The sequence below is a fragment of the Numida meleagris genome, chromosome 11 (genome assembly GCF_002078875.1).
Source record: "Numida meleagris isolate 19003 breed g44 Domestic line chromosome 11, NumMel1.0, whole genome shotgun sequence".
NCBI lineage: Eukaryota > Metazoa > Chordata > Aves > Galliformes > Numididae > Numida > Numida meleagris.
Genome location: NC_034419.1, coordinates 9,441,246 through 9,464,456, shown reverse-complemented (window position 1 = coordinate 9,464,456; position 23,211 = coordinate 9,441,246). Strand labels below are relative to the sequence as shown.

The 23,211-nt window shown below is 46.1% G+C and overlaps 1 protein-coding gene and 1 long non-coding RNA gene across 2 annotated transcripts in view; both read left to right on the top strand.

Moving 5' to 3' along the window:
* Positions 204–10,445, top strand: SEC61A1 (Sec61 translocon alpha 1 subunit). The gene is made up of 12 exons (XM_021409605.1): positions 204–340; positions 1,450–1,517; positions 1,860–1,925; positions 2,029–2,107; positions 2,937–3,068; positions 3,803–3,912; positions 4,119–4,272; positions 4,985–5,145; positions 5,356–5,553; positions 5,965–6,156; positions 7,742–7,818; positions 8,079–10,445. The coding sequence occupies exons 1-12, from the start codon at positions 334–336 to the stop codon at positions 8,263–8,265; spliced, it is 1,431 nt and encodes a 476-aa protein (XP_021265280.1). The 5' UTR covers positions 204–333; the 3' UTR covers positions 8,266–10,445.
* Positions 12,505–23,211, top strand: part of LOC110404709 — a 28,825-nt gene continuing 18,118 nt past the window's right edge. The window contains exon 1 of the long non-coding RNA XR_002442466.1: positions 12,505–13,508. This is a non-coding gene — a long non-coding RNA (uncharacterized LOC110404709). The remainder of the gene's footprint in view (positions 13,509–23,211) is intronic.

The following is a 23,211-nucleotide window of genomic DNA, read 5'->3' as shown; positions in this document are numbered from 1 at the left end:
GGTTGGACTTGATGATTCTAACGCGCCATGATAAGATGGAGGCCAAGGGAACTGACTACAACTCCCAGACTGCCACGCGCTGAGTTGTCTTTACCCACGTCGAGCCAATAAGCATCAGTACTTCCCGGCGGGGGCGACGCGCTCTGGTAGCGGTGCATGCTGGGAGTTGTAGGCGATTTGCCGGCGCGGCGGCAGAGGACAGCGCCTGCGCAGTGCGGGCCGCGGCGCGTGGCAGGAAGCGGAAGCGGAAGGGCAGGGGCCGGCCCGGCTGAGTCCTGACGTGTCCCTCCCGGGCAGCCGCCGCCGCGCTCCGCGCTCCCGTCCCCGGCCGCCATGGGGAGTGAGTACTGGGGCGTCTCGGTCGGGGTTGACCTCTGTGTGGGTGTAGGGGCGGGCGGGGAGCGCTGCTGACGGGGTGCCGCTCTGCCCGAAGCCGCTGGGCCCGTGGCACTCGGGGCTGTGGGCTCGCTGTGCGGCCAGGCCTCGCAGGGCGGGCATGCTCCTTCCTTAGGTCTGGAGGCTCCCTCTGCCTTTCTTTTTCTTGGGTGAAATACCGTTTCCCGGGCATCTCAACTTCCTCTTGGAAGGAAGGAAGAGCCTTTTGAAAAGCATCTTAGGTGATCTAGCTGTGAGCCTCTCCCACGCCTTGGTTAAGGCTTGAAAGCACAGCTTTTTGGGCAGTTAATGATTTGAAATGAAGCAGTTTTTCATGGGCTAGTCTTAAAGCGTTATGGAATTGCTGCTTCCTGTATGGAAGTGGGCAGCCACCAGGAGTTTCAGTTCTGTATTGTTTCAGTCTTTCAAATTCATCCTCAAATGCACGTGCAGTCTTAGCCTGGTCTTGGGAAGTTCAGCATTAATACTGTTCAAAATCAGATCTGTGTGATTGCAGCAAACTTGTGACTTTGCACATCGTGTTCTTTTAGATGTTGTTTTGTTTTTTTCTAAAACTGAGACAGCTTTGACTTTTCTGATGGGGGAACGTGTCCTTGTGATTAGGAGGAGATCATTGCAGGAGCAGTTGTGTGAAGTGACATGAACATTGTCTGTGTTTGTGGACACTGTAGGATCTCTTCAGCTGGATGGCCTGAAAGTAACTCCTGATTTTAAACTGTCTTGGGCGTTGTATTTCTTAAATATTGATACTTGAGAGGCTGATACGAGATTAAATTGTAAAGGTGTTCACAAATTTGTCAAAACAGCAGCAGGTTTTCTGTGCTGACAACTTACTCATTAAAAGCAGAAAACTCTCAGTTTGTTTTTTCCTTTTTTTGTTCTTCCCCGTTTCTGGTCCATATTGTACTTATCTTTTCTCCATGCCTCTGTATGAGAACTAAAAAAAAAAGGGCAACTTTTTCCTTAAATGCAGCATTCAGTTTTGTTTTGAGCTTTTCCCAGTGTTCTTTCTTTCAATGTGTTTACTTTGTCTTTTAACTAATTTCCTTACAGTAAAATTTCTTGAAGTAATCAAGCCCTTCTGTGTTATTCTGCCTGAAATCCAGAAGCCAGAACGGAAGGTAAGGTGGTGAAATTTCATTCATAAGTTTATATTTGTGTAATATAAAATGCTGGCATTGGAGGGAGAATGACAAAAGACACATTTCTGTGGAAGTGCTAGAACTGCCTTTGGTTTACACATGCTTGCTTATTTGGATTAAAGGTTCAATCAAGATTTGGCTGCATGCAGGGTAGAAGGGATGAAAGAATGAATTATTTTCTTGAGTGTCTTATGTGTTGTCCATTCAGAAGAAAATAAAATGCAGTTTAATACATCAGTGTGGAAGGTTACTGATTGACTAGACCTGGCTATATTGACAGCTTTCTCCTCTTCGATGTGTTGCTTTTGTTTTTTTCTTTAGATTCAGTTTAAGGAAAAGGTACTATGGACAGCTATCACGCTCTTCATCTTCTTAGTATGTTGTCAGGTATGCTTCTTTGCCACATTTTTTAAGAAAGAGCTGAGATGCTGAGTGGATGTTACCAAATCTCTAATTAAAAACTATTTTCTTCTGTTGGTTGGATATTCAGATTCCCTTATTTGGTATAATGTCATCAGACTCAGCAGATCCTTTCTACTGGATGAGAGTGATTCTGGCTTCTAATAGAGGTATGATCAGTCTTCCAAGAGAATTTTTGTAACGTGGAAGAAAACATTTTGAATTTGTTCTTAATTTCTGCTCTATTTTATTGAAATGAATAGTGGAACAAAGAGGAAAAAATAATTTAATCTACTATAAAATTATAAATCGGTATAGGATTGGAAAGGCACGGTTTCATGGACAAAATGGCTTTGTGGCTGGCTGCAATCTATTCTGTGCAGGGGGCATTTTGTGGGGGAAAAAAGGCTGGGGAGAAATGATGACCTGCAGTGCTGCTGGTACGGGCTTCTGTGTACCTTCCAAGCTATCTCAGTCATACTGCAGCTCTGTTCTCCTGTGTTGCATTTTTCTGGATGATGTCTTTGAGTCGGCCTCACCAAAGATAAAGATTCACGATTGTTTTATTAACTTCAGTTTATCATAAAAGCTTTTAATGTAGGTGTAAATGAAGAATCATGAGATGTTTGTGTAAGCACTCAGCTTGGAACACTCATGAAAAAGGTTTGGGTTTTTTGTTTGTAAATAATAAAGTTACTGATGATTGTCAAAGACAAAGTAAATTCCTACCTTGTCTTGTATACAGGAAAGCTGTTCCCAACACCAAAAGTCTTTTTCAGCAAATGTAATTCTTAAGGTACTGAGAAGTACTGCGTTACTTATTAAACCAGCTTTAGCAAGCTTCTGTTATCATTGAAACCTCTTATGTGTATGGATAGTTGGAATTTTGTGTCATCTCCATCGTGATGCAAGGGGTGGGAAGTCAAACTTTGGAAGAAAGTACAGGCGTGCACCACACCATGCACCTCTGAGGGTCACTGTGCTTCCTGTGTGTGGCAGGTACGTTGATGGAGCTGGGCATTTCCCCTATTGTCACTTCTGGGCTCATCATGCAGCTCTTGGCAGGTGCCAAGATCATTGAAGTCGGTGACACCCCGAAGGACAGAGCTCTCTTCAACGGAGCACAGAAATGTAAGTAACAGCTGATGCTAAATGCCAAGGGAGAATGATTTAGAGTATTTAACATTGACAACAGAGAGGTTGTGGACTTCTGTCATGCTATGCATTTCTGCTGTGATACATGTCTCTTTCAGCAGTTTTACTAGCTGTTCTTTGGGTTGTTAGCTGCTCAGCTACAGAGAGGTTTGTAAAGGAAGAGTTATCTGTGCAGCTGGCATTCGTACTGCAATCTCATCAAACAAACTAAGCAGTGCATAGACTGTGGGGACCCAAAGCTTGAATTATGTTGGTTGGTGTTCGCCTAAAAAAGTATCTATTAAGGTGTTAGTTGTAGTAGTTGTTACCTTACAGTTTCAAGCATGATTCTTTTTTTAGCAATATGGGATCATCAACTGTTAGAGAAATTTGAATATTCTCAAGTGTGCGGCACCTAAGCTCCTGCTGATCTGTTTACTGGAAAAAAAAGTCATAGCCAAAGTCATGTCTTAATGTCCTCAGTTTTCAGTATTTAAAGACATCTTCAGTAACCAAAAATGCTTGCTTCTAAATCTTTGTTTCTGAAGCCTATGTGTTTTTGTATTTTCAGTGCTGGATTTCAGAGAACAAACTTAACCTGCTCTTAAATTTAAATGTTCTGTGGCTTAAGTATTTCTTCCCAACATCTACAGAGATTTGATTTTTTTTCCTAATCCTCCAGGTTATAAATCTTCAGAACAAATATGGAATTTGTTTTTTGTATTCTGCAGTGTTCGGAATGATCATCACCATCGGTCAGTCTATTGTCTATGTGATGACTGGAATGTATGGAGACCCATCTGAGATGGGCGCCGGTATCTGCTTGCTTATCACAATTCAGGTAATTTCTGCTCCTCCCTCCTTTTCTGTCCTCCGAAAGGGTCGAGGAAATCAGTGTTTTTGAACTGTCCCCCTGCCCCACGTGCAGAGAAGAGATATCAGTGTGCTTGCTTTCTCATATGTAGTCTTATCTTCTAATATAAGTTACTTTTTAAGAAAAAATAAAAAAGGAATTTCAGTAAGACCGCCTCTTTGTTTTTACTGTAGCTTTTTGTTGCTGGATTGATAGTTCTGCTCTTGGACGAGCTCCTGCAGAAAGGGTATGGTCTGGGTTCTGGCATCTCTCTCTTCATTGCTACCAATATCTGTGAGACTATCGTGTGGAAGGCGTTCAGCCCCACCACGGTGAACACAGGACGAGGTAATATGGCATTTCCTGTTTTCTTTACTTGCATCAGAATTTCATTATTTTATCCTATGAAACACAAACAAAGCAACTTCTCTCCGTAGCCTTCTAAAGTTCCAACTCTTTACATTCTTTTATACGCTAGTACAATGATCTCTTAAAATAAAAACCACCAGTTCTTAATCCTGAACACCAGTGTCTTACGGTGCCTCCATAGAACTTGATAGGGACAACTGCTGCTGTGTTGCAGCTGCTGCCTGGCTTACTGACGAGCACCAGCTGTTCCTTTCTGTTCCTTGTCTTACTCTTTGCTCCAAACCCTAACTCTCCAAACCAGATAGGAGGCAGTCATGTTGTTGATGTATCGTAGAAAACTTAAAAGAGATAATTGCATTTTTTTAAATTCAAACAATAACCGATGGCTGACCATGAATGATACTAGAAATGTTGCCTCCCTCATTTGAAAATAATTAAAGGAAAACTTTTTAAATAACTTTCTGAATACTAGTGTCTCTAGAGATCAGTAAGGTTATCCCATTCGGTCTTTGGGTTGCGGTTAGTTCCTAGTTTCACACAGAGGGATTTCTGAGTGTGCCCTTAATATGAGAAAGATGGAGTCAGTCCTGTTAGGAGTCCTGTACTGCAGAAGGATGCCTAATTGGACAAAGCACTGAAATTTAAAGATAAAGCTATCGTACTTAACTTGATTTTTCTTTTTCTTCCCAAGGCATGGAATTTGAGGGTGCCATCATTGCTCTGTTCCATCTTCTGGCTACTCGTACAGACAAAGTCAGAGCTCTTCGTGAGGCCTTTTACCGTCAGAATCTCCCTAACCTTATGAATCTAATTGCCACCATCTTTGTGTTTGCTATTGTAATTTATTTCCAGGTCAGTTGGAATAAAGAGGGCTGCTAAACTGTTTCTGTGGAAATAGATGTGTAATCTGCTTCCTTTTAAAGGAAGTGATGTGCTTGCAAAAAATGATTGCATATTTATTTTGTGTTGTCAAGGCCTGGCACTTGCAATTCATGAGCTGTGGTATGGGGTTCATGCTCTCAAGATATAATAAGGGACTTTTCTCTTTTGGAAATGTTACAGGGTTTCAGAGTGGATCTTCCTATTAAATCTGCTCGCTACCGTGGCCAGTACAACACCTACCCAATCAAGCTGTTCTATACTTCAAACATTCCCATTATTCTTCAGTCTGCCCTGGTGTCAAACTTGTACGTCATCTCCCAGATGCTTTCTGCACGCTTCAGTGGGAACTTACTGGTTAGCCTGCTGGGCACTTGGTCTGTGAGTATTCCTTGTAATCTTGCATACAGTGCTGTAAGAGTGCCGTTAACAGGTGTACTTAAAGAGATGGTCTGTCTAATCATAAAGGCACATTTCTGTGGCTGGTCACATAGATACACTGAAGCTCCTAGATTAGTAATTTGTTAAATTGATGATGGTGTTTGAGACTAGCTGTAGATGTTGAGTCTTCATTTAACTTTGACAGTTCTTTACTGTCCTAGGGGTTGTTGCTGTTTCTTATTGTATTCCATTTCCACATTAGAAACTGCTTATGATAGTGAAGTTCAATCTTTGTACACTTCTGTAAGAATAAAGAAACACAGTGATGTAAAGGTGGGATATAAACCCGGGCTTAATTTTATGGCTGAGAAACAGCAAGAAAATTGGTGACTAATTGCTTCCTTTTTGTAGGACACCTCAGCTGGAGGCCCTGCTCGTGCTTATCCTGTTGGTGGACTTTGTTATTATCTATCACCTCCGGAGTCCTTTTCTTCAGTGTTAGAAGACCCTGTCCATGCAGTTGTTTATATTGTATTTATGTTGGGTTCCTGTGCTTTCTTCTCTAAGACGTGGATTGAAGTCTCTGGCTCCTCTGCCAAAGATGTAAGTTTAAAATGATAAATGATGGAAGCTTACATGATAAAAACAGAGGGTCTGCTGAATGTCTTCTTAAATTGCTGTTAAGCTGTTGATCTTCATAGTATTTGTATAGGTAGTGGTTTTGGTTTTTGGATTAGAGCTTTAAAAAATGATAACTGGGGAGAGTGAGGGCAAAATGGGGGGCTTTATTCATTTATTTATGCCCTGTTCTCTTTACTGCTCTTTCAAAAGCAATGACAACAGCAAAAGACACACAGTTTATTTCAGTGGTGTTAGGAAACTTCTGACACTGCTGCGTAAAATCTGATGGGTGTGAGGAGAGGCCAGGTAACACCCAGTAAAAGCTGTTAGTGCCAAATCACAACTGCACTGTGTACAAGGCAGTTGCCACTTAAGAACTTGCAGGAAAAGTTTAAGTATCCATGTCTGGCATAAAGAACATCATTTGTTTTGAGAGAAGATTAACAAGAAGTTTTTATTTTTAACTTAAAAGACCTGATAATTGAGAGTATAGTTCAGTGCATTAATGTACCTGTGGCTTGCTTCTTCAATTTCCCTTTGCTCCAAGGTATTTGGTATTCAGTAACTCTATAATTCTGCAACTGGAATTGGAAAACAAGATGGAAAATAGTTGTCATTGTGGTATATTTGTATTGTATGGTTTTGGGTAGGAAATCAAGTTGGACAACCATCTGGAATGGGTTAATCCATTCTTTAACAAACATGTAATGGTTGCATGGTGAGCGTTAACAGCACGAACACTTGTTTTGGGCTCACATCTGGCTCCTTGCTGTCAGACGTGCAGGGAGGTGCTTGCAGCCATTTATAGCTAGATTTTCATTCAGAATGAATGCAGCTACAACTTGTTACACTTCAGTATACTTTCCTGGTACTGAAGAAAAGCTGATGTAAACAAGATGAAAAATAAAAATTGATAAGCCATTGCATAAACATTCACAGTATAGTGGGAAACTGGTAGCTTAATCATCTGAAAGTACATTTAACTGGGGGACAGGCAGCTTTAGAAGTTCACCTACAAGAGTTTTGGTTCCTGTCAGTAGTTAGTAGGCGTTAGCAGGGCTCAATTGTAATCCCATCCTGTTGCAGAAATACAGTTTAAGAATAGTGTTTCAAGAAGGGATCATTTCTCAGTCTTTTCCCTTCTAATGTAGTCCCACAAATAGTTAGCTCAACTGCATGTGGGAAACTGTTGGAATGTACACTTCATAAGATGTTTTTAACAACATCAGCTAAACACTAACCAGGAGAGAGTGGAGAGTTGGTGCTAAAACAGGAACTGAATTACATGTGGGGCAGCCACTGGTTTCCATGTTCTTATTTTCTCAGTAGGACTAGAATTATCCAAAAAGCTTTGCATAATTGATAGTATGGAGAAATGCCTCTGACTGCAGTCTGGATTATCCAAACTTAAAATACTGGCTATTTTTAAGTCAGATGAACAATGTAAAAATAAAACACACAAAAAAATGTAACTCACTGAAACATCTTGCTCTGGTTTCCCCTAGTGCTAGATCCTGTGGACTTAATAGTGCTAACCTGACTTTCTCCTTTTCTTGATTCAATACAGGTTGCCAAACAGTTGAAAGAACAGCAAATGGTAATGCGAGGCCACAGGGAAACTTCAATGGTACATGAACTGAACAGGTGAGCTGCACACTTCACAAGTTGTTTATGCAGAGTATTATGGGAAAACATATTGCAGATTTTGTTTAGACTAACGTCTGCACGCTAGAGCATGGCTGTTCTTTAAGCTTCAGTGTTCTGTGCATGGGCACGGAGCACTGTCTCATTAACAGCTGGACTTGCACAGCCCATAGTTCCCACACAGTGATGATCCCATTACATTTACCATAGTCCTGAGCAAACTCTAATGGTAGCTTTTCTATCCACACCTTGTTTTCCAGGTACATCCCTACAGCTGCTGCGTTTGGTGGCCTCTGTATCGGTGCCCTCTCTGTGTTGGCAGACTTCCTTGGGGCAATTGGGTCCGGAACTGGAATCTTGCTCGCTGTCACCATCATTTATCAGTACTTTGAAATATTTGTAAAGGAACAGAGTGAAGTTGGCAGTATGGGAGCTCTTCTTTTCTAAACCTAGCTTCTCATGGACCCAGGAGAGAAGGGAACAACACTCTCAAAAGTATCCAGTCAGATGCAAAGAAGTAACGTAAACTTGATAATGTCATTCTATAGGAACACGTATTTTAATAATGTTTCCAAAGTGCATTCCCTTACGTTCCAACTTTTCTAGCATACTGTTTGCATTTTATAAATTGCTGGGGAAAAATGTGCAAAATTTTTTTAACTAAAATTGTTTTTTAATTATGTGTAGGGGAATCAGCTTTCTGAATTGGGTTTAGTTCAATGACTCTTGAATTTTTTTTTTTTATGCCCTCTAAAAACCTATACAGGTTTTAATGAATAACTATGGGTAGGGTTGAATGTTCGGGAGGGATTTTTTTTTCCCCATTTAATTTTTTTACAGCTCCATTGCAGTAATAGTGAGAAAAACCTCTCCCCCTAATGCCTCAGTTCCGTAACAACAATTGTAAGCACAAACAGTGTTTAATATGTTCAGTTTTGTGATGTATTTTTGTTCAAATATGGCAGATTTGGGAGGCAGTTGCTGCTTTTCACTCTAAATAGCAACTCTAATTCGGAATGTCTTGTCTTGTAATCACTGAGCTGGACCTTGACAGATCTCAGATATTGACTTGAGGCTCATCAGGTTTCATTAAGAGAATGTGTTCTTTCCCATCACTCTTCTCCATAAGCAGAAAACTCAGGTCAGTAGAGGTTGTGCCAGAGTCTGTGCCTAAGGAATGGCACCTTTTGAAACTTGGTAATATGACGGCTTTGTAAGAACCTTCTAATTGTGTCTCCTTGCCGTTTGCTGTAGTACTTCTAGTTCTGACACTAACTGAAAGAAATGTGTTATGGCAACTCAGATGCAAATCAGCTTGTATCCTCTGCTGAAGCTAGGTTTCATCAGTTTTAAAAATTCTGGTCTTGCAGTCATCAGGATGTTACCTGACTGCATCTACATATCTAGTGAATTTTGATTCGTGCTCATACACATTCTTTTCACACACCTTTGTGTGCACATCTCTTTTTGCTACAATTGTCATATCTAGTTGTAGATACGAGACCCTTGTCAGGTAACTCTTAGTCGTGCAGGAGGCTTTTCCATCATATAACAATGTTGACCTGAATGGTGCACTGAAAAGTACTTTTTCGGAAGGTAATGGGACCCTTTTTTTGCAGCATCATGCCTTCTCAAAATGGAGAGGTTACAGCAAAAGGCTTGAATGGACCAGAATAATCCTTAATTTTCCATTTTTGTTGAGATTGTCAGTACTAATTAGGTGCCTAGGACCAAATGCAAATATCTGTGTACGAGTCTTGTAAATACATCTTTCTGCAGTCAGTGTTGGACAACATGGAAACCAGAACTAGAAGTTGTGATGTTGGAATGTTTCTGTACGCGGTGTCACCATGCCTTCTGTGCATGTAGTGCCAGCAGTGCAGGATCTACTGCTTCTGCTGGGAGTGATGGGACTCTTACATTCCCGAGAAGCTCAGCTGACATCCAGGAGCCCTTGTTAATGCACTGAGCAAAAGTACCAAATGCGTGAGAAATCTGCAAATTCAGAATGAAATACACCTGTCTGTAAAAATGAAGGCCTTGGGGAAAGGATCACCATAGGAAAACGAACAAAAGGATTGGGTTGAAACATCTGGAACGCTCACTGCCAACTGTTCGCTGTTGATTCACACTACTTTCTTTTGTAATTTCCCTGTGTGGTTCTTTATTATAAAGTACTAGCATGCCACAGTGCGATTGTGATGTGAAATCAGGGACAGTTCAAAGTGACTGGAGAGGGAGGGAGTACGGTGTGGTTCTTTTTCTTTGAGGATTTTTTGGTTGGTTTTCCAAAAAGTCCCGTGTGATATTTTTTTTCCTCCCTTTTTATTTTTAATAAAACAGACTCCACTTCTGGGTGTGCAGTTCTGGCTGGGCTGGAGCTGGGCATAGATTTTTTTTTTGACCATATCGTCCGTTTTCACTGGTTGCTGTTTAGACCATCAGCTCCTGGGTGTCTGAGCAGCACTCGTTCTATGCATCTGTATTTTTGTTGTCCAGTGCTGGAGTCTTTGTTATGGAGCAGCTGTGTCCTGGGGGCAGGACCTGCTGATCATACAGTGGATGTTCACAGAACAATGCCTAAACAATCTGCTTTATAATGAAATAAAGTACATCTTTGGAGCTAATGCGTGGCTTCTGCTGCTTTGAATATCATGATCCTAATGACTGTAGAATACTGTTATACCTGCCCAAAATACTGGAAAAAGTGATCCCTCCCAGAACAGCTGTTCAGATTGTCAGTGTAAAACAAAAAGTTGCATTTGTTCCAAGACCTTTCAAGAATGAGCTTGCTAAAATAACAGTGCCTTGGCCATTCCTCTGGGCTTTCCTGTTCCAGAAGTGTTGCGTTTCAAAAGGTGCTGCACAAGTGAATAGTGGGAAAGTGAAGTCATGATGCATTGGTTTAACAAAAACAATTTTGGTAATAGTGTTATAAAAAAAAAATAAGTATGACAGTTATAATAATGATAGGGTACTAATTGCAGCAGTAGAAGTCAAGGGTTGGTGATGTCACGATGTTTTTTAGCCCTCTGAGTGCTTCAACTGAGGTTGGAGCAGGGACAAAAATCGGCCCAACGTTCCTTAAAAGCTCATTTATCCAAATAGCCTTTGCAGGAAACTTGGCCGAGAGTTTGGTCATTTGTAAAGTCATTTCTAAGAAATTTGCATTAATAATAACTGTCGTTGCTGCAGGAGTGTTACGTAGTCACATACATCATCCCAAGTAATGGAAGTTACTGCAGAGAGGAGTCATGCACAGGACAGCTACTTGAAATACCAACACTGCGGCAGTGCTTGAGGTTCTCTTTGGGGTGGTACTATTTCCACCAGAAGTCCTTGCACAGCTCTTCCTTCTGTGTGCAGAGTCCCTGTGAAAGCCTGTAAAGCTTTGGCCACTTCTGTGATGGGTGTTTGATAACTCACTGCTGTCCAGGGAGCTTTAAAAGTCTCCCAGTTTCCATAGCAGTTCACGTATTCCTCAGGCCTTATCTGCGTGTCCATGTGGTTTTGAGACAGAAAAAGATCCCATTGTTTAACAAACTTCAAAACTATTTGGGGGGGGGGGGGTGGTTGCAGCCAAAATGATTTTTTCCACAACTATAATGGTGGTTGTTTTGCGCTGTGCACTGCTCCATTACTGTGCTCCCTTGATTTCCACTGGGATAACCCTGTCCCTACCCATAAACAAAAGGTTGTTTGTGGGATAGATTTTGCAATGAGCTTTCGGTAAAGGAGGAAGCAGAGTGGTGCTAACTGCTTTTCCTAATTGTTCTCCATCACACCGAAGAACACTAAGCCTTAGGTGGCCTTGAGTTTTATTCCAGCTTTGGGGAGCTTTGCACAGGTTTTTGTAAGGCTGTTACTGGCGTGGCGTGACACAAGTGACAGGTCCTGGAATACTGAAACTCGCAAGTCCTCAGTCAGCCCTTGCTCCCTGGAATACCGAAACTCAGGTGTCCCTGTGTGCCGACGGAGCGTTCACATTGTCCCCACAGCCAGCGTGCATCTTTCCCGCTGTGCGATGGCTGCAGGGTGTTCCCACCCTGTGAATTAAAGAAGAGCGCTTTCAGAGAAAATCTGCAGGGATGTAGAGCAGTGACAGCTCTGGAACTTGTGTTTGATGCGTGGTTGGACGGCCTGCCGTGTCGGTTCCTCTTGCTGCTCCCTCTGCCAGCTTTCTGACACGAAACCCCAGCCTTCGCCTGCTTCCTGCCTGGAAAGGTCACAGCTTGAACCGCGGCCAGCAGCGGTGCTGGCACCGTCCCAGCTGCGCGGGGAGACGTGCAGGTGTTCAAACAATGCCTGCTTGTTAGGGGGGCTTGGGGCCGTGCAGCCCCACCAGGCCTCGCCGAAGGCTGGGAGCTGGCACGGCAGAGGGGAGCGTTTGCCCGCCTGGTGGCAATGTTACACTGCACGTCGAGGTTTGCAGTTCGGAAGGGAGCAGCAAAATGTGGATGAAATCTGTTCTGAATGCGCGTGGGTTTTTTTTTTTTTTTTTCTTTTGCTGGTACGCTGATGGGTGTCCTGCAATGTAAGAAGTTGGGAACAGAGTTCGCTGTTATTTCTAGGTCCTAGAATCGGGGCCAGGATTGAAGGAGCTCAAAGCCGAAGTGCAAAAATGATCTCCTCCTTTTGCAGCATTTATAATGCTCAGAATACAGTCTGTCGTTTTTCAAGCCCGCTCGGTGTCAAAGAGGCGGCTGCTGTGACGGCCACGTAGCCTGCTGAATATTGCTGTACAAATTAGCCCAGCCTGAGGCAGTCAATGGGATTGGAAAGAAAGCGAGAAAAACAGCATTTAAAACCAAAATCAATATTCTGAGCTGGGGACCTAATTAGTCAACAGGACTGTAAGCTGCCGCTTCAGAGCAGGCGGCTGCACGGATCTGCTAAAATTGAAGCTCTTCTGTGGGCCAGGTTCTAACAATCCTCTGGCTATTGCTGGCGTGATGCTAGCCAAGCTGGCAGCGCCTGGCAGAAAGGAAATACCCCGACAACTGGCAGCTCCTTTGGCACTTGTGTCAGAGAGGCTGCGGGCTGCATGAGCGCAGACGTGGTGCGCTTTGTCATAGCAGAGCGGGCTGTCAAGGTCAGAGATGGGATGCCTGTGCTGATAGCTCTTGCTGGAGACTTGGCAGTCAACCTTGCGGCAACGCAAATACCTGAGAGCTCGGAACAGATGCAAATTAAAGCCTTTATCCGTGTGGTCCTCTTAGGGCTATGGTAAACCTGCAGTTTGAAGCTTGATAAAAGAAAAAGGCTGCTCCAAACATTCAGGAGCAGAAAACTTAGTGAGCAGATCACGCTGTGTGATTAACACCAATTTGCAAGCATACACTGTATTTTTGCTTAAAAGCTTTTATGTTGGGGCAACACAAGAACAGGGAAACATTGCTGCTGTTGGATTCCATAGGGCTGCAGAACGGTGCCTAATGCCTCTAGAGCAAGGGCTCACCCTGCGCACAGGTGCTGTCATTTATTGGATGATTTGGATTTGCAGAGCTCAGCTGCAGAGAGTAAGGGGCAGGGGTGTGGTGAAGGGACAGCTGGGAGAAGTGATCCAGGAGGAGTGATACAAGGGAGACATGGCCTTGGGAAGTTGGTCTGTGCTGGGGCCGTGTGCCTGTAACTCAGATGAGTGTATGCAGTGACACTCCTGAGCTCCAGTGTTTTACCAGCAACAAACTGTGAGTGTATTGTGATGGTGGTGGTGGTGGTGGTGGTGGTGGAGGTGGAGGTTGTGGTTGTGCAGAGGTATCTGCTATTGGGTTTTGCTAGTTACAGAAAGCTGTGGTACCTGTGTGCTGTAGGAATTGACTTTTGGTTTATCCTTGGTATCCCAAACTGACCAGTGCTGCCTTTCCCCAGTACAAGGTTTTCTCTGTTTCTGTGGCTGTAGAACTTGTTGGATAGGGCTGTGGGTTAGAAATGCTCTGAAGAGGAGCTGGCTTCTCTTAGGCTCTTGAGCTTGGAATTTGAACTGGAAATTCTTTAAAATATATATATATATACATAAAGCACCTTGCCTTGGAATTTAGTGGAGCCTCTCTTGCTTTGTGTAACCCCTAGCCAGAAGAGACATTCAGAGATGGGTATGTTCAATGCTGAGCCTTTACTTTGCTCCGTGCCTCCCATTTTTAAAGTGGTGGAAGTGAGGCCATGTGTGGGGTAGGGCTCATCTCCTTGAGTGATGAAGCCCAACCCCATGAGCCTAACACAACTTGCTGCATAGCTAGGAGCTGCTAATAAGTAACTAGTGTGCTCTGTTGTGTCCTTAATCCTAAAATCTGTGTGCCAGCAGCGAGCTTCAGCCTGCGGTAAGAAGAGGGTTAGAGAATCAAGTAGTCTGTGTGCCAGCGTGGTCGTGCTGCTCTTTGTTCCCCCAGAAGTGCTGAGAGATTGCAGCCTTGATGTGATTTCATCCCTGTAGAACATCTGTGCTCCTCCAGGGAGCGTTTCCCTACGCAGAGCGCATTAAGCCGTGGGTAGAGCTCCGAGTGCCCGCAACTCATCACCTTCAACACTTCACTGTAGGAAAAGGCAAAAGTGTTTCTCTGTGTTCTTGGTTCTTAAAAATAATTGCTGTGAGATCAGCTCAAATCTGCATCACCTGCCTAAGCAGAGGTGGCATAGTGATGCTAGCGGGGGTTCTGGAAGGTGCTGCGGAAGAAATGATGCCTTTGCCTGTTGCTGCTCCAGCGAGCCTGGTGGCTGTCACACTCCTGCACGCCTCTGTCCTCCTGCAGGAGTCTGGTGTCACCTCAGGTCGCTCTTTGTGCCTGGGCAATTCAGTCTGTGCAGTTACAGAATCACAGAATGGTTTGAGGTGGAAGGGCCCCTTAAAGGCCATCCTGGTCCAACCCCCCTGCAATGAACAGGGACACCCACAGCTCCATCAGGTGCTCAGAGCCCGTCCAGCCTGACCTTGGCTGTCTGCAGGGATGGGGCTCCCACTACCTCTCTGGGCAACCTGTGCCAGTGCCTCACCATGTTTATTGTAAAATATATCCAATTTTATATCCGATCTATCTCCGTTCCTGCAGAGCTGCAAAAAGGAGTGAGTTTTGTGCCCATCCAGCAGCAGGAGGGTGCTGTTGGGAGCAGGCTGGCACAGGGAGATGGGAAGGATGTGCTCCATCCCTGCACAGAGCAGTTGGCTATTGGTTAATGTCCCTCTGGCTGCCCATTAGAGTTCATTTTTTCTCGTAGTGTGATGTGGGGATTTGTTAATGTTCACGTTCTGAAGCATTTGCATAGGGAAAAACAATCACCAAAGAGCAGTGAAGTACGTAATGAATCACTGCTATGGCTTTTGCGCTTCCCTCCACCGAGCGTTCCCGTCATTAATAATGCTGTGAGCTATCTGCTATCTTGAATGCTGCATAGCGTTCTGCTGGCCTGTGGGTTTCCTGTGCAATCTGTTTCACAAATGTGTAGCAAAGACCCAACCAGACCCAAAGCTCCTGCGCCTCGTGCCGGCTCGACCAGGCAGCTCCGCTTCTCCCTCGTGTCCCCCCGGCAGGAGGCTGGTGGAGGGAGACCCAAGGGGTGTGGGGAGCGGGATGGGGCCCTTCCCCTCCAATAGCATGGCAGGGAGGGTGCCCGGTGTCCCTGGACACCGGTGGTGATACATCTGAATGCTGCTAGAAGGGCCTTGCATTAGACAAAGTAAATTCACCCTCTGAAAAATCTATCCCGAGGGACAGGGCCCTTTAGGAACATGGAGTTATCGGCCTTTCTAATCTGAGGTGCCCATCACCTGTACCCAAGTTGGTGCAATACGGATGTCCAGGCGGCCCGCAGCCGTTCAATAACGCTGCTGCCCCGGTTCCTTTCATTAATACTGAGCTGGAGCACATCGCTCCTGGTCAGCGGTCCGGAAAACCGCACGCGGCTCTGGGACTTGCAGGGTGCTGGGGAGAGCAGGAGAAGGGAAATGCTCCCATATCTGTTGCTTGAGCTAAACTTTGTTTTGCTTGCTTTTATAACGATGGAAAAATGGTGTTAGGTGTAATTACACAGCGTAAGGAGTGTTGCATTTATGAAATACTATTTCTTTGTATGTATTGCATTCAGTATACTGGCCACACTGGAAATGGAATAGCATTGCATGTAGAGATGAGTTGGCTGCTGTTACCCTGTGAGATGCTGGAGATGGCGCTGCAGGTGTGAATGAGTGGGTTTGGGTGATACCCAAACAATTCCACATGGGTGGTTTCTCCACAGGTAGCTGCAGTACCAACCACGCCATGTCCCAGCGTGAGGGGCACACGGTGCAGAGCTGCCTCGGCAACTTTGTATACCCCAAATGCGGTGTGCTGGCTTCCATATCTCCTTTCTGAATGAAAGGAATAGTTACTTGTGTGAAGTCATTGGAAATTAAGTCTACCTTTCCAGCTTTCTGCATACTTTGGGTGCCCCACCCCTGGAGGTGCTCAGGGCCAGGTTGGATGGGGCCCTGGGCAGCCTGAGCTGGTGTAGGGCAACCAGCCCATGGCAGGGGTTGGAGCTGGATGGGCTTTAAGGTCCCTTCCAACCCAGGCTGTTCTGTGGTGGGTAGAAGTAAGGCAGCATGTGCTGACCAGCCTGCCCTGGCAGTTGAGGAGGAGTGATGCTGAACCCTGTTCGTGTGGTGAAAGCAGGGTTGTGGCTGTGTTTTGTTGCACAGCCTTTGATCCCTGTGTGTTCTCCTGTGACCCAGGTGGAGCCCATTACCCAAGAAATGTCAGGATCTGTCCCCTTCACTTGGTTGGGACGCTCTCTGCAGATGCAGAGATGAAAAGGGGGAAATGTATCTGGAGGGGAGCTAGGAAAAAGAAGGGAAGAAGAAGACCTTTAGCAGGGTCTGTTGTGACAGGACGAGGGGAAATGGTTTCATACCAAAGGAGGGAATTCAGACTGGCTATGAGGAAGAAGTTTTTTACAACAAGGGTTGTGAGGCACAGGCTGCCTAGAGAGGTGGTGGTGCCCCGTTCCTGCAGGCAGCCAAGGTCAGGCTGGACGGGCTCTGAGCACCTGATGGAGCTGTGGGTGTCTCTGTGCATTGCAGGGGTTGGACCACGTGGCCTTTAAGAGTCCCTTCCAACTCAAATGATTCTATGCTTCTGTGACTTCACTGAGTCATCTTCCTTGTCTGAAGTGGGGAATGCCCCCATGCAGCAGGAAGGGTTCTGTTCTGCAAGAGGTGTTGTGGATCTCCTGGGATTCCAAATGAGAGTGCTCACAGCCCCGCTCATCCCTGTGTAGGAGTGAGCCCTGCAGAGCACCATTCTGGACGGCTCAAGCCCAGCACTGGTGGTTCAGGAAGATCTCCATTTTCTCTTCAGGGCTGTACTTTTTCCAGACTTCTCTGCACCATGGGGCGTTGCTGCTCTCTTCAGAGCCGTACCTTGCCCCAGGGGTGGCCGCATCCAACTGATGGAGCGGAGCAGTGGAAGCACTACTAGACTGGGCCACTGTAAAATACTCTTTATCAAAAATGAGCATTGCAAAGAGGGCTGTAATTCTTCTGACCCTCTCTGCCTTTTTTTTTTTTTCCCCCTTGTGGGAATATATCCACTGTTTAATTAATTTTTTTTAATATCTCTCTCTCTCCAGACTTTTTGTTCCAGCCCCGCCGTGGGCGCTGGGGGCTGAGTGACAGCCTAATAACCTGCTCCGAGTCCGGTGGCAGGTGTCCCAGTGCCCCTATTGAGAGCCACCGCCAAAAAATTAAAAAAAAAAAAAAAAGAGGGGGAAAAAAAAAAGAGGAAAAATTATCAACAATCTTCCTTCAACAATGATTTATTATTGCCATAATTTGCCTTGGTACAATGAGCCGCGGAGCATATTTCTGCACCCGGCTGACAGGGGTTTGATGGCTCCAGGTTCCTATTTTATTTAGTCTTGAGCCTAATATGATTTGGTTACCCTCCCCACCCAACCTTTTCTCATTTTGTTTTGTTTTCTATGAGCGTGTGTTTCGCATAACCCTGGGCCGGCTGACAGCGCTTGTAAAAACCAGAAGTCGATCTCGCGGTGGCTTTTCACCATTAATCAAGCTGCCTGGAATTGGAAAGTAACACTGACAGGCTTTTATCTTGGCGAGAAGGAGGATGGCAGATGTATTTTATGGTGGATGAGCCTTCACGGCTTCTATTAGACGGGGACTTCAGCGGTACAAGGTGGTGCTTGGGGGGAGCGAGGGGGAGGAACAGCCGGGAGCAGCCTATAGATAAATAGATCCGTCCGTCAGGCGATGCGGAGGTCTCCAGGCGGCCAGCCATTGTAGGTGACAGAAAAGGCAATCAAAGACAAAACAAATCAAAAGGTACATCTTATCAGCAGCAGGCCAGCTGGACTTCCACCGCACTCGGAGGCCCCGCGGAGGGCAGGAGAAATTAATCGTGCTGTCGAGGCCGGAGAAATTGTCGCCGCGCGGGGTCCAAGTTCAGCGAGCGGAGGTGGCCAACGCGCGGGAAGCGGAGAGAGCGTGAGTGCCGCCGTCCCGCCGCGCTCCCCCCGGCTCCTGACATGTGCATTCATCGTGCGATGATAGCTCGGCACCTATGATTGGTACCTTTAATAATATAGCCCTCGCTCAGCTGTCAGGCTGAAAGAACAATTTTTCCTCCCGCTTTCCCCTGATGCGAAGATACATCGGTAATGAGAAGGGTGACGGAAAGTGGGAGCGTGGGGAGCCGGGGAAAGTTTGGAGGAACATTAATCACAAAGTGAAGCTGGAGGTGATGCCGGGAGCGGAGCGCTGTGGGCGTGGGGCTCTGCCCTGCTCCTCCGTGGGGCCAGGGCCCTCTCCCAGCCCTTAGGAGCAGAGCAGCTCCTTCATCCCGTACAGCACAGCCCCGTGTGCTGCAGCCCTTGGGTAAAACCAGCACGGCTCATGCGTGCTGTGGATTTGCATTGAGTGAGTGCAGAGAAGCAGACGGCTCTTGCCAAGAAATGAGGTTACAAGTCCTGAGAGATTCGTTGCAGCAGAAATCCTGTTCTGGGCAATGTGGCAATAGTGCAGCCAGCAGGAGCGGGAGGTGGTCATCCCTCTGTACTCAGCTCTGGTGAGGCTGCACCTTGAGTGCTGTGTTCAGTGTTGGGCCCTTCACTACAAGAAAGACATTGAGGCCCTGGAGCGTGTTCAGAGAAAGGCAACAGAGCTGTGAGGGGAATGGAACACAAGTCTTGTTGGGAGTGGCTGAGGGAACTGCAGTGGTTCAGACTGGAGAAGAGGAGGCTTGGGGAGATCTTATCACTGCTTGAAAAGAGGCCGCAGTGAGGTGGGGGTTGGCCTCATCTGCCAGGTAACAGTGATAGGGTGGGAGGTGGTGGCCTTAGGTTGTACCAGTGGAGGTTCAGGTTGGTTATTAGGAAAAACTTCTTTTCAGAAAGAGTGCTTGGGCACTGGCACAGGCTGCCCAGGGGAGTGGTGGAGTTACTGTCCCCAGAGATATTCAAGAACTGTGGAGGTGCGGCACTGAGGGACATAGTCTGGAGAGGTCACAGGCATGGGCTAATGGTTGGACTAGATGATCTTGGTCTTTCCAACACTAATGATTCTATGGCTCCAGTTTTGGATCCAGCTGGACCTGGTCCCCGTACTTGTTCTCCTCAGAGCTGTGTGGGAGCTGTTGCATTTCCACAAGGAGGAGTTTGGCATTCCAGGCACAATGCCCACCAGTGTGTGGTGTGACCCATCAGGCTCTCGTGGCTCCTGCTGAGTGGAAGATGTCTGTGTGTCAGTCCAAAGCCCTGAGCCATAGATCATGGCAGCATGGTAATGCTCCGAGCCACCGCCCATGGCTGCACCAGCACCCAGCCCCACACTGGGGCATGTGACCTCCAAGGGCTCCTGCACACCCGCAGATCACCCCATTACAGCCTCTCCCCCCTTCCTCCAGGTCCCCTGATGCCACCACCTTGGGATCACCCCTCCGAGCAATTGCACCAATGCTAAGTCAGGAAGGGAACCTTGGGCAGCGTTTCCCAGTACTGGGGAGAGCAGCAGGTTTGTATCTGCTGCACGTCAGGATCACGTCTGTCTTAATTCAAGGGATAAGCAGTGATGTCCCCCAGTGTGGTTTTCTCCTGTGGTTTCCAGCAGCTTTCCCATCTGCCCAACCCTGTGCTGCGGTTGTCAGTCCCTTCCTCTGACGAAGCCCTTGGGTTCAAATCCTTTAGCATTAATGTTTGGCAGCCCTTCTCTTGTTCTATTTGCTCACTTGTACCTACAGTTGATTTGCTAATCTGCATCTGTTTTTGCTTTTACCCTAATAAAAGTGGGGATTATGAGTAAATCTGGATCAAAGGGGCTTGTCTGTAGAAGCAGAGGGTGCTGGTCTCTGTGGTCTGTCCTCCCAAACCCTGTAGTATCAGCAGGAAGGGTTAGGCACTGCGTTGGGAAGGAGTATTTTGTTCTGTGCAGTTTCCAGAAACTGAATGGTGATCACTTTCACGGAGAAGGTAAAAAACAGATATCCAACCTGGAAACCAGCAGAAGTTATTAGGAAGAATTTCTACTTGGAAAGAGCACTTGGGCACAGGAACAGGCTGCTTGGGGAGTGGTGGGGTCACCGTCCCTGGAGGTGTTCAAGATCCGAGGAGATGTGGCACTGAGGGACGTGGTCAGTGGGCAATATTGGTGGGAGTTGGATGGTTGGACTAGGTAAACTTAGAGGTCTTTTGCAAACTTAATGATTGTATGAGATGAGGTCATGTTTGCATCATATTTATGGTCATGGCAAGGCTCAGATACGTTGCAGCACGTTGATTGCTCTTGCAGATGGGATCAAATTGTCCCTTAATCACATCAAAGAAATCAGGTAATGAGCTGGCTGCTGTAGTGCCATTCTGCTAAGATGATTACGAACAATTTGCAAAATCTGCAAACATCTTAATGAAATGGAGAAACTACTTTAGCAGAGTATAAACCCCCAGCCGTAACCACGAGCAAACCAGTAGCTCATGTTTGGCAGATGTCAGCTGGGCTGGATGCAGAGTTACTGACCAGTCTTAAAAAAATCTTTTCTCACGTGCTTTATATTACTGCAATGCTCCAGGGCTCAAATTGCCTAAATGTGAGTGATGAGGTTGGGTATGTGCTGCTGGGCTTACCGAGGCGTGTGGTGCATGTGGCAAGCACTGGTGGCACATGAATCTACAGTGAGAGTGAATTCCTCCTCCTCTGCCTGGTGTTGTGCTCAAACCCCATCACTGTCTGCAGGGGGGCTGGGAGAGCCTTAGGGCCTCTCCTCTTGGACATCTCTAACTAGCACTACAAAGACAAACATGGGAAGGTTGTTGAAAATGTTATTTGTAATGAAAATAGAATCATGAAGGTTGGGAAAGACCTCTAAGATCGTCCAGTCCATCAACCCATCCCCACCATGCCCATTACCAATGTTTCTCCATGGTTCTTGAACACCTCCAGGGACGGTGACTCCCCCACCTCCCTGGGCAGCCCATTCCAGTGCATCACTGCTCTTTCAGAGAAGTTTTTCTTAATACCCAACCCAGATGTTCCCTGGTACAAACTGGGGCCATAGATTGGTTCATAATTTTTATTGCTTAAAGGGGAGAAAGCTCCCCTTTCCCTGCCCTGCTCACTTAAGCAAAATCTTCCCAGTAAATGAATTTTGCCGTGCTAACCTTGTCTGCTCCCAGGACATCAGTGCGGTCTCTGCCAGCTGTTGGTGTCTTACTTGGACAGTTACAATGTGCACGGTGATGGGCAGGCTCCAGAGCCATCAATCAGCAGAGACAGGGATGGGGAGCAGAGACCCTGGACTGTTTGTACCCGGTTCCTAGAACTGACACTGAGTGTTTGCGTCTTTTCTTTTCAAATATATGAAGTGTTAGGCAGGCAAAGCTCATGTCTGCTTCTGGACTACAGTGCTGGGCAAGAGTGATTCACCGAAACTGGTGCTTCCTGCCCCAGTTCAGGATGTGGCTGGGCAGAGCGTGGTCAGACTGGATGATCTAAGTGGTCTTTTCCAACCTGAATGATTCTGTGATTCCGTGAGTGGGGATGGGTTGGTGGTTGGACTGAGGTGATATTAGTGGTCTTTTCCATCCCTGGCTCGTGGCAGGCAATGGCTTGGCCCCGGTGTTACTTCGTGCTGCCGATCCCTGACCTCAGAGTACATAACAGACAGGGGGAAATCAGCTTCCAGTCCCTAATGCACTGCGGCACCTGCGCAGGAGCCAAGCACGCTGGATTGGTGTGTGCCCACGGTCTTGGAGCAGGACCTAAGCGTGGCACTGCTCTGCAGCTGGAAGGAAATCACAGCTTATAATATTCAACTGGTTACTGTAACCCCCACCCACCCCAGGTTTAATATTAGACCTATTTTTCACGTTGAAACCGAAATAGTACAAAATATGGGCTTGCTGTAATTGTTGTTAGATTATGTGTCACCCTGATAAGATGTAACAAATATTTCCCTACCCAGCAGGGTCCGTTTCCCTGCATGTAATGGATGGAGAAACTTCTCATAGTGTGCAGGCAATCGGTCGTAAAAACTTCGCTTAGAAGATTAATGCAAGAAGTGCAACCTTTGTGGGAAATGGGGGGGGGGGGAAGAATTAAAATAATGTTTTGTCTTTTCACATTTAATATTAATACCCAAACTTCTTCGGTGGGCTTGTTCCTTGCTGTGTGCCCCTTCCTGCTTCCAGGGGCAGCCCTGTCAAATAAGTATTTCTATTTTTTTCTTCTGATCTTTCATTGGTAGCTGTTGTATGTGGCACAGTGATTCTTTCAGCGCAACTATTTTTATCAGTAATATGAAAGACTATTTTCATGGGCAAAGCTTTGACACCAATAAGTCAGCCGGACGTCACTTAATAGGCTAGATAAACATTGGCTCAGCATTTAGGGTAGAAGGATTTTCCCTTTATATCACAGCTTTATGTCTTTGGTAGACACTTAATGGCTGTTAGGGATGGCATGCTGGGGGGAGTCCTCCAGAACCAGTGCTGAGGCAACGCAGGGGCTTATTTGCAGCCGTACAAGCAGAAATGGGGGGGGTAGGGGGAATAAAATTTAACTGCTGAAGGGTTAGAAAGTTGTGGGGTTTTCTGTGATTTCCCTTCCCTGTGTGTACTTAAGGTCTTATTTTCTTGCAGAAGTCCACTTCTCGTTGCCTCAGCAGGTCTCTTGCCCCCCTGGGAGCAGGGGCTCCCATGGAACAGGCTGCCCAGGGAAGCGGTGGAGTCACCGTCCCCAGAGGTGTGGCACTGAGGGATGTGGCTTAGTGCTGTATTTGCCATCTTTGTTTGGAGGCACTAAGAGAGAGGTCCTTGCAGGCTTGGAAGCAGGATTGTTCCTTGGCCAAAAATATTCACAGATTAATGAATGATTTTTTTGTTGTTAAATATCTGTTGCTGCTGTTTAGTTGCTGA

What these genes read in the sequence shown, in the direction of transcription:
- SEC61A1 (XM_021409605.1), top strand. An exon ending in GATTCTGGCTTCTAATAGAG is followed by an intron (nt 2,108 to 2,936) that starts GTATGATCAGTC and finishes TGTGTGTGGCAG; the next exon opens with GTACGTTGATGGAGCTGGGC. An exon ending in CACGGTGAACACAGGACGAG is followed by an intron (nt 4,273 to 4,984) that starts GTAATATGGCAT and finishes TTTCTTCCCAAG; the next exon opens with GCATGGAATTTGAGGGTGCC.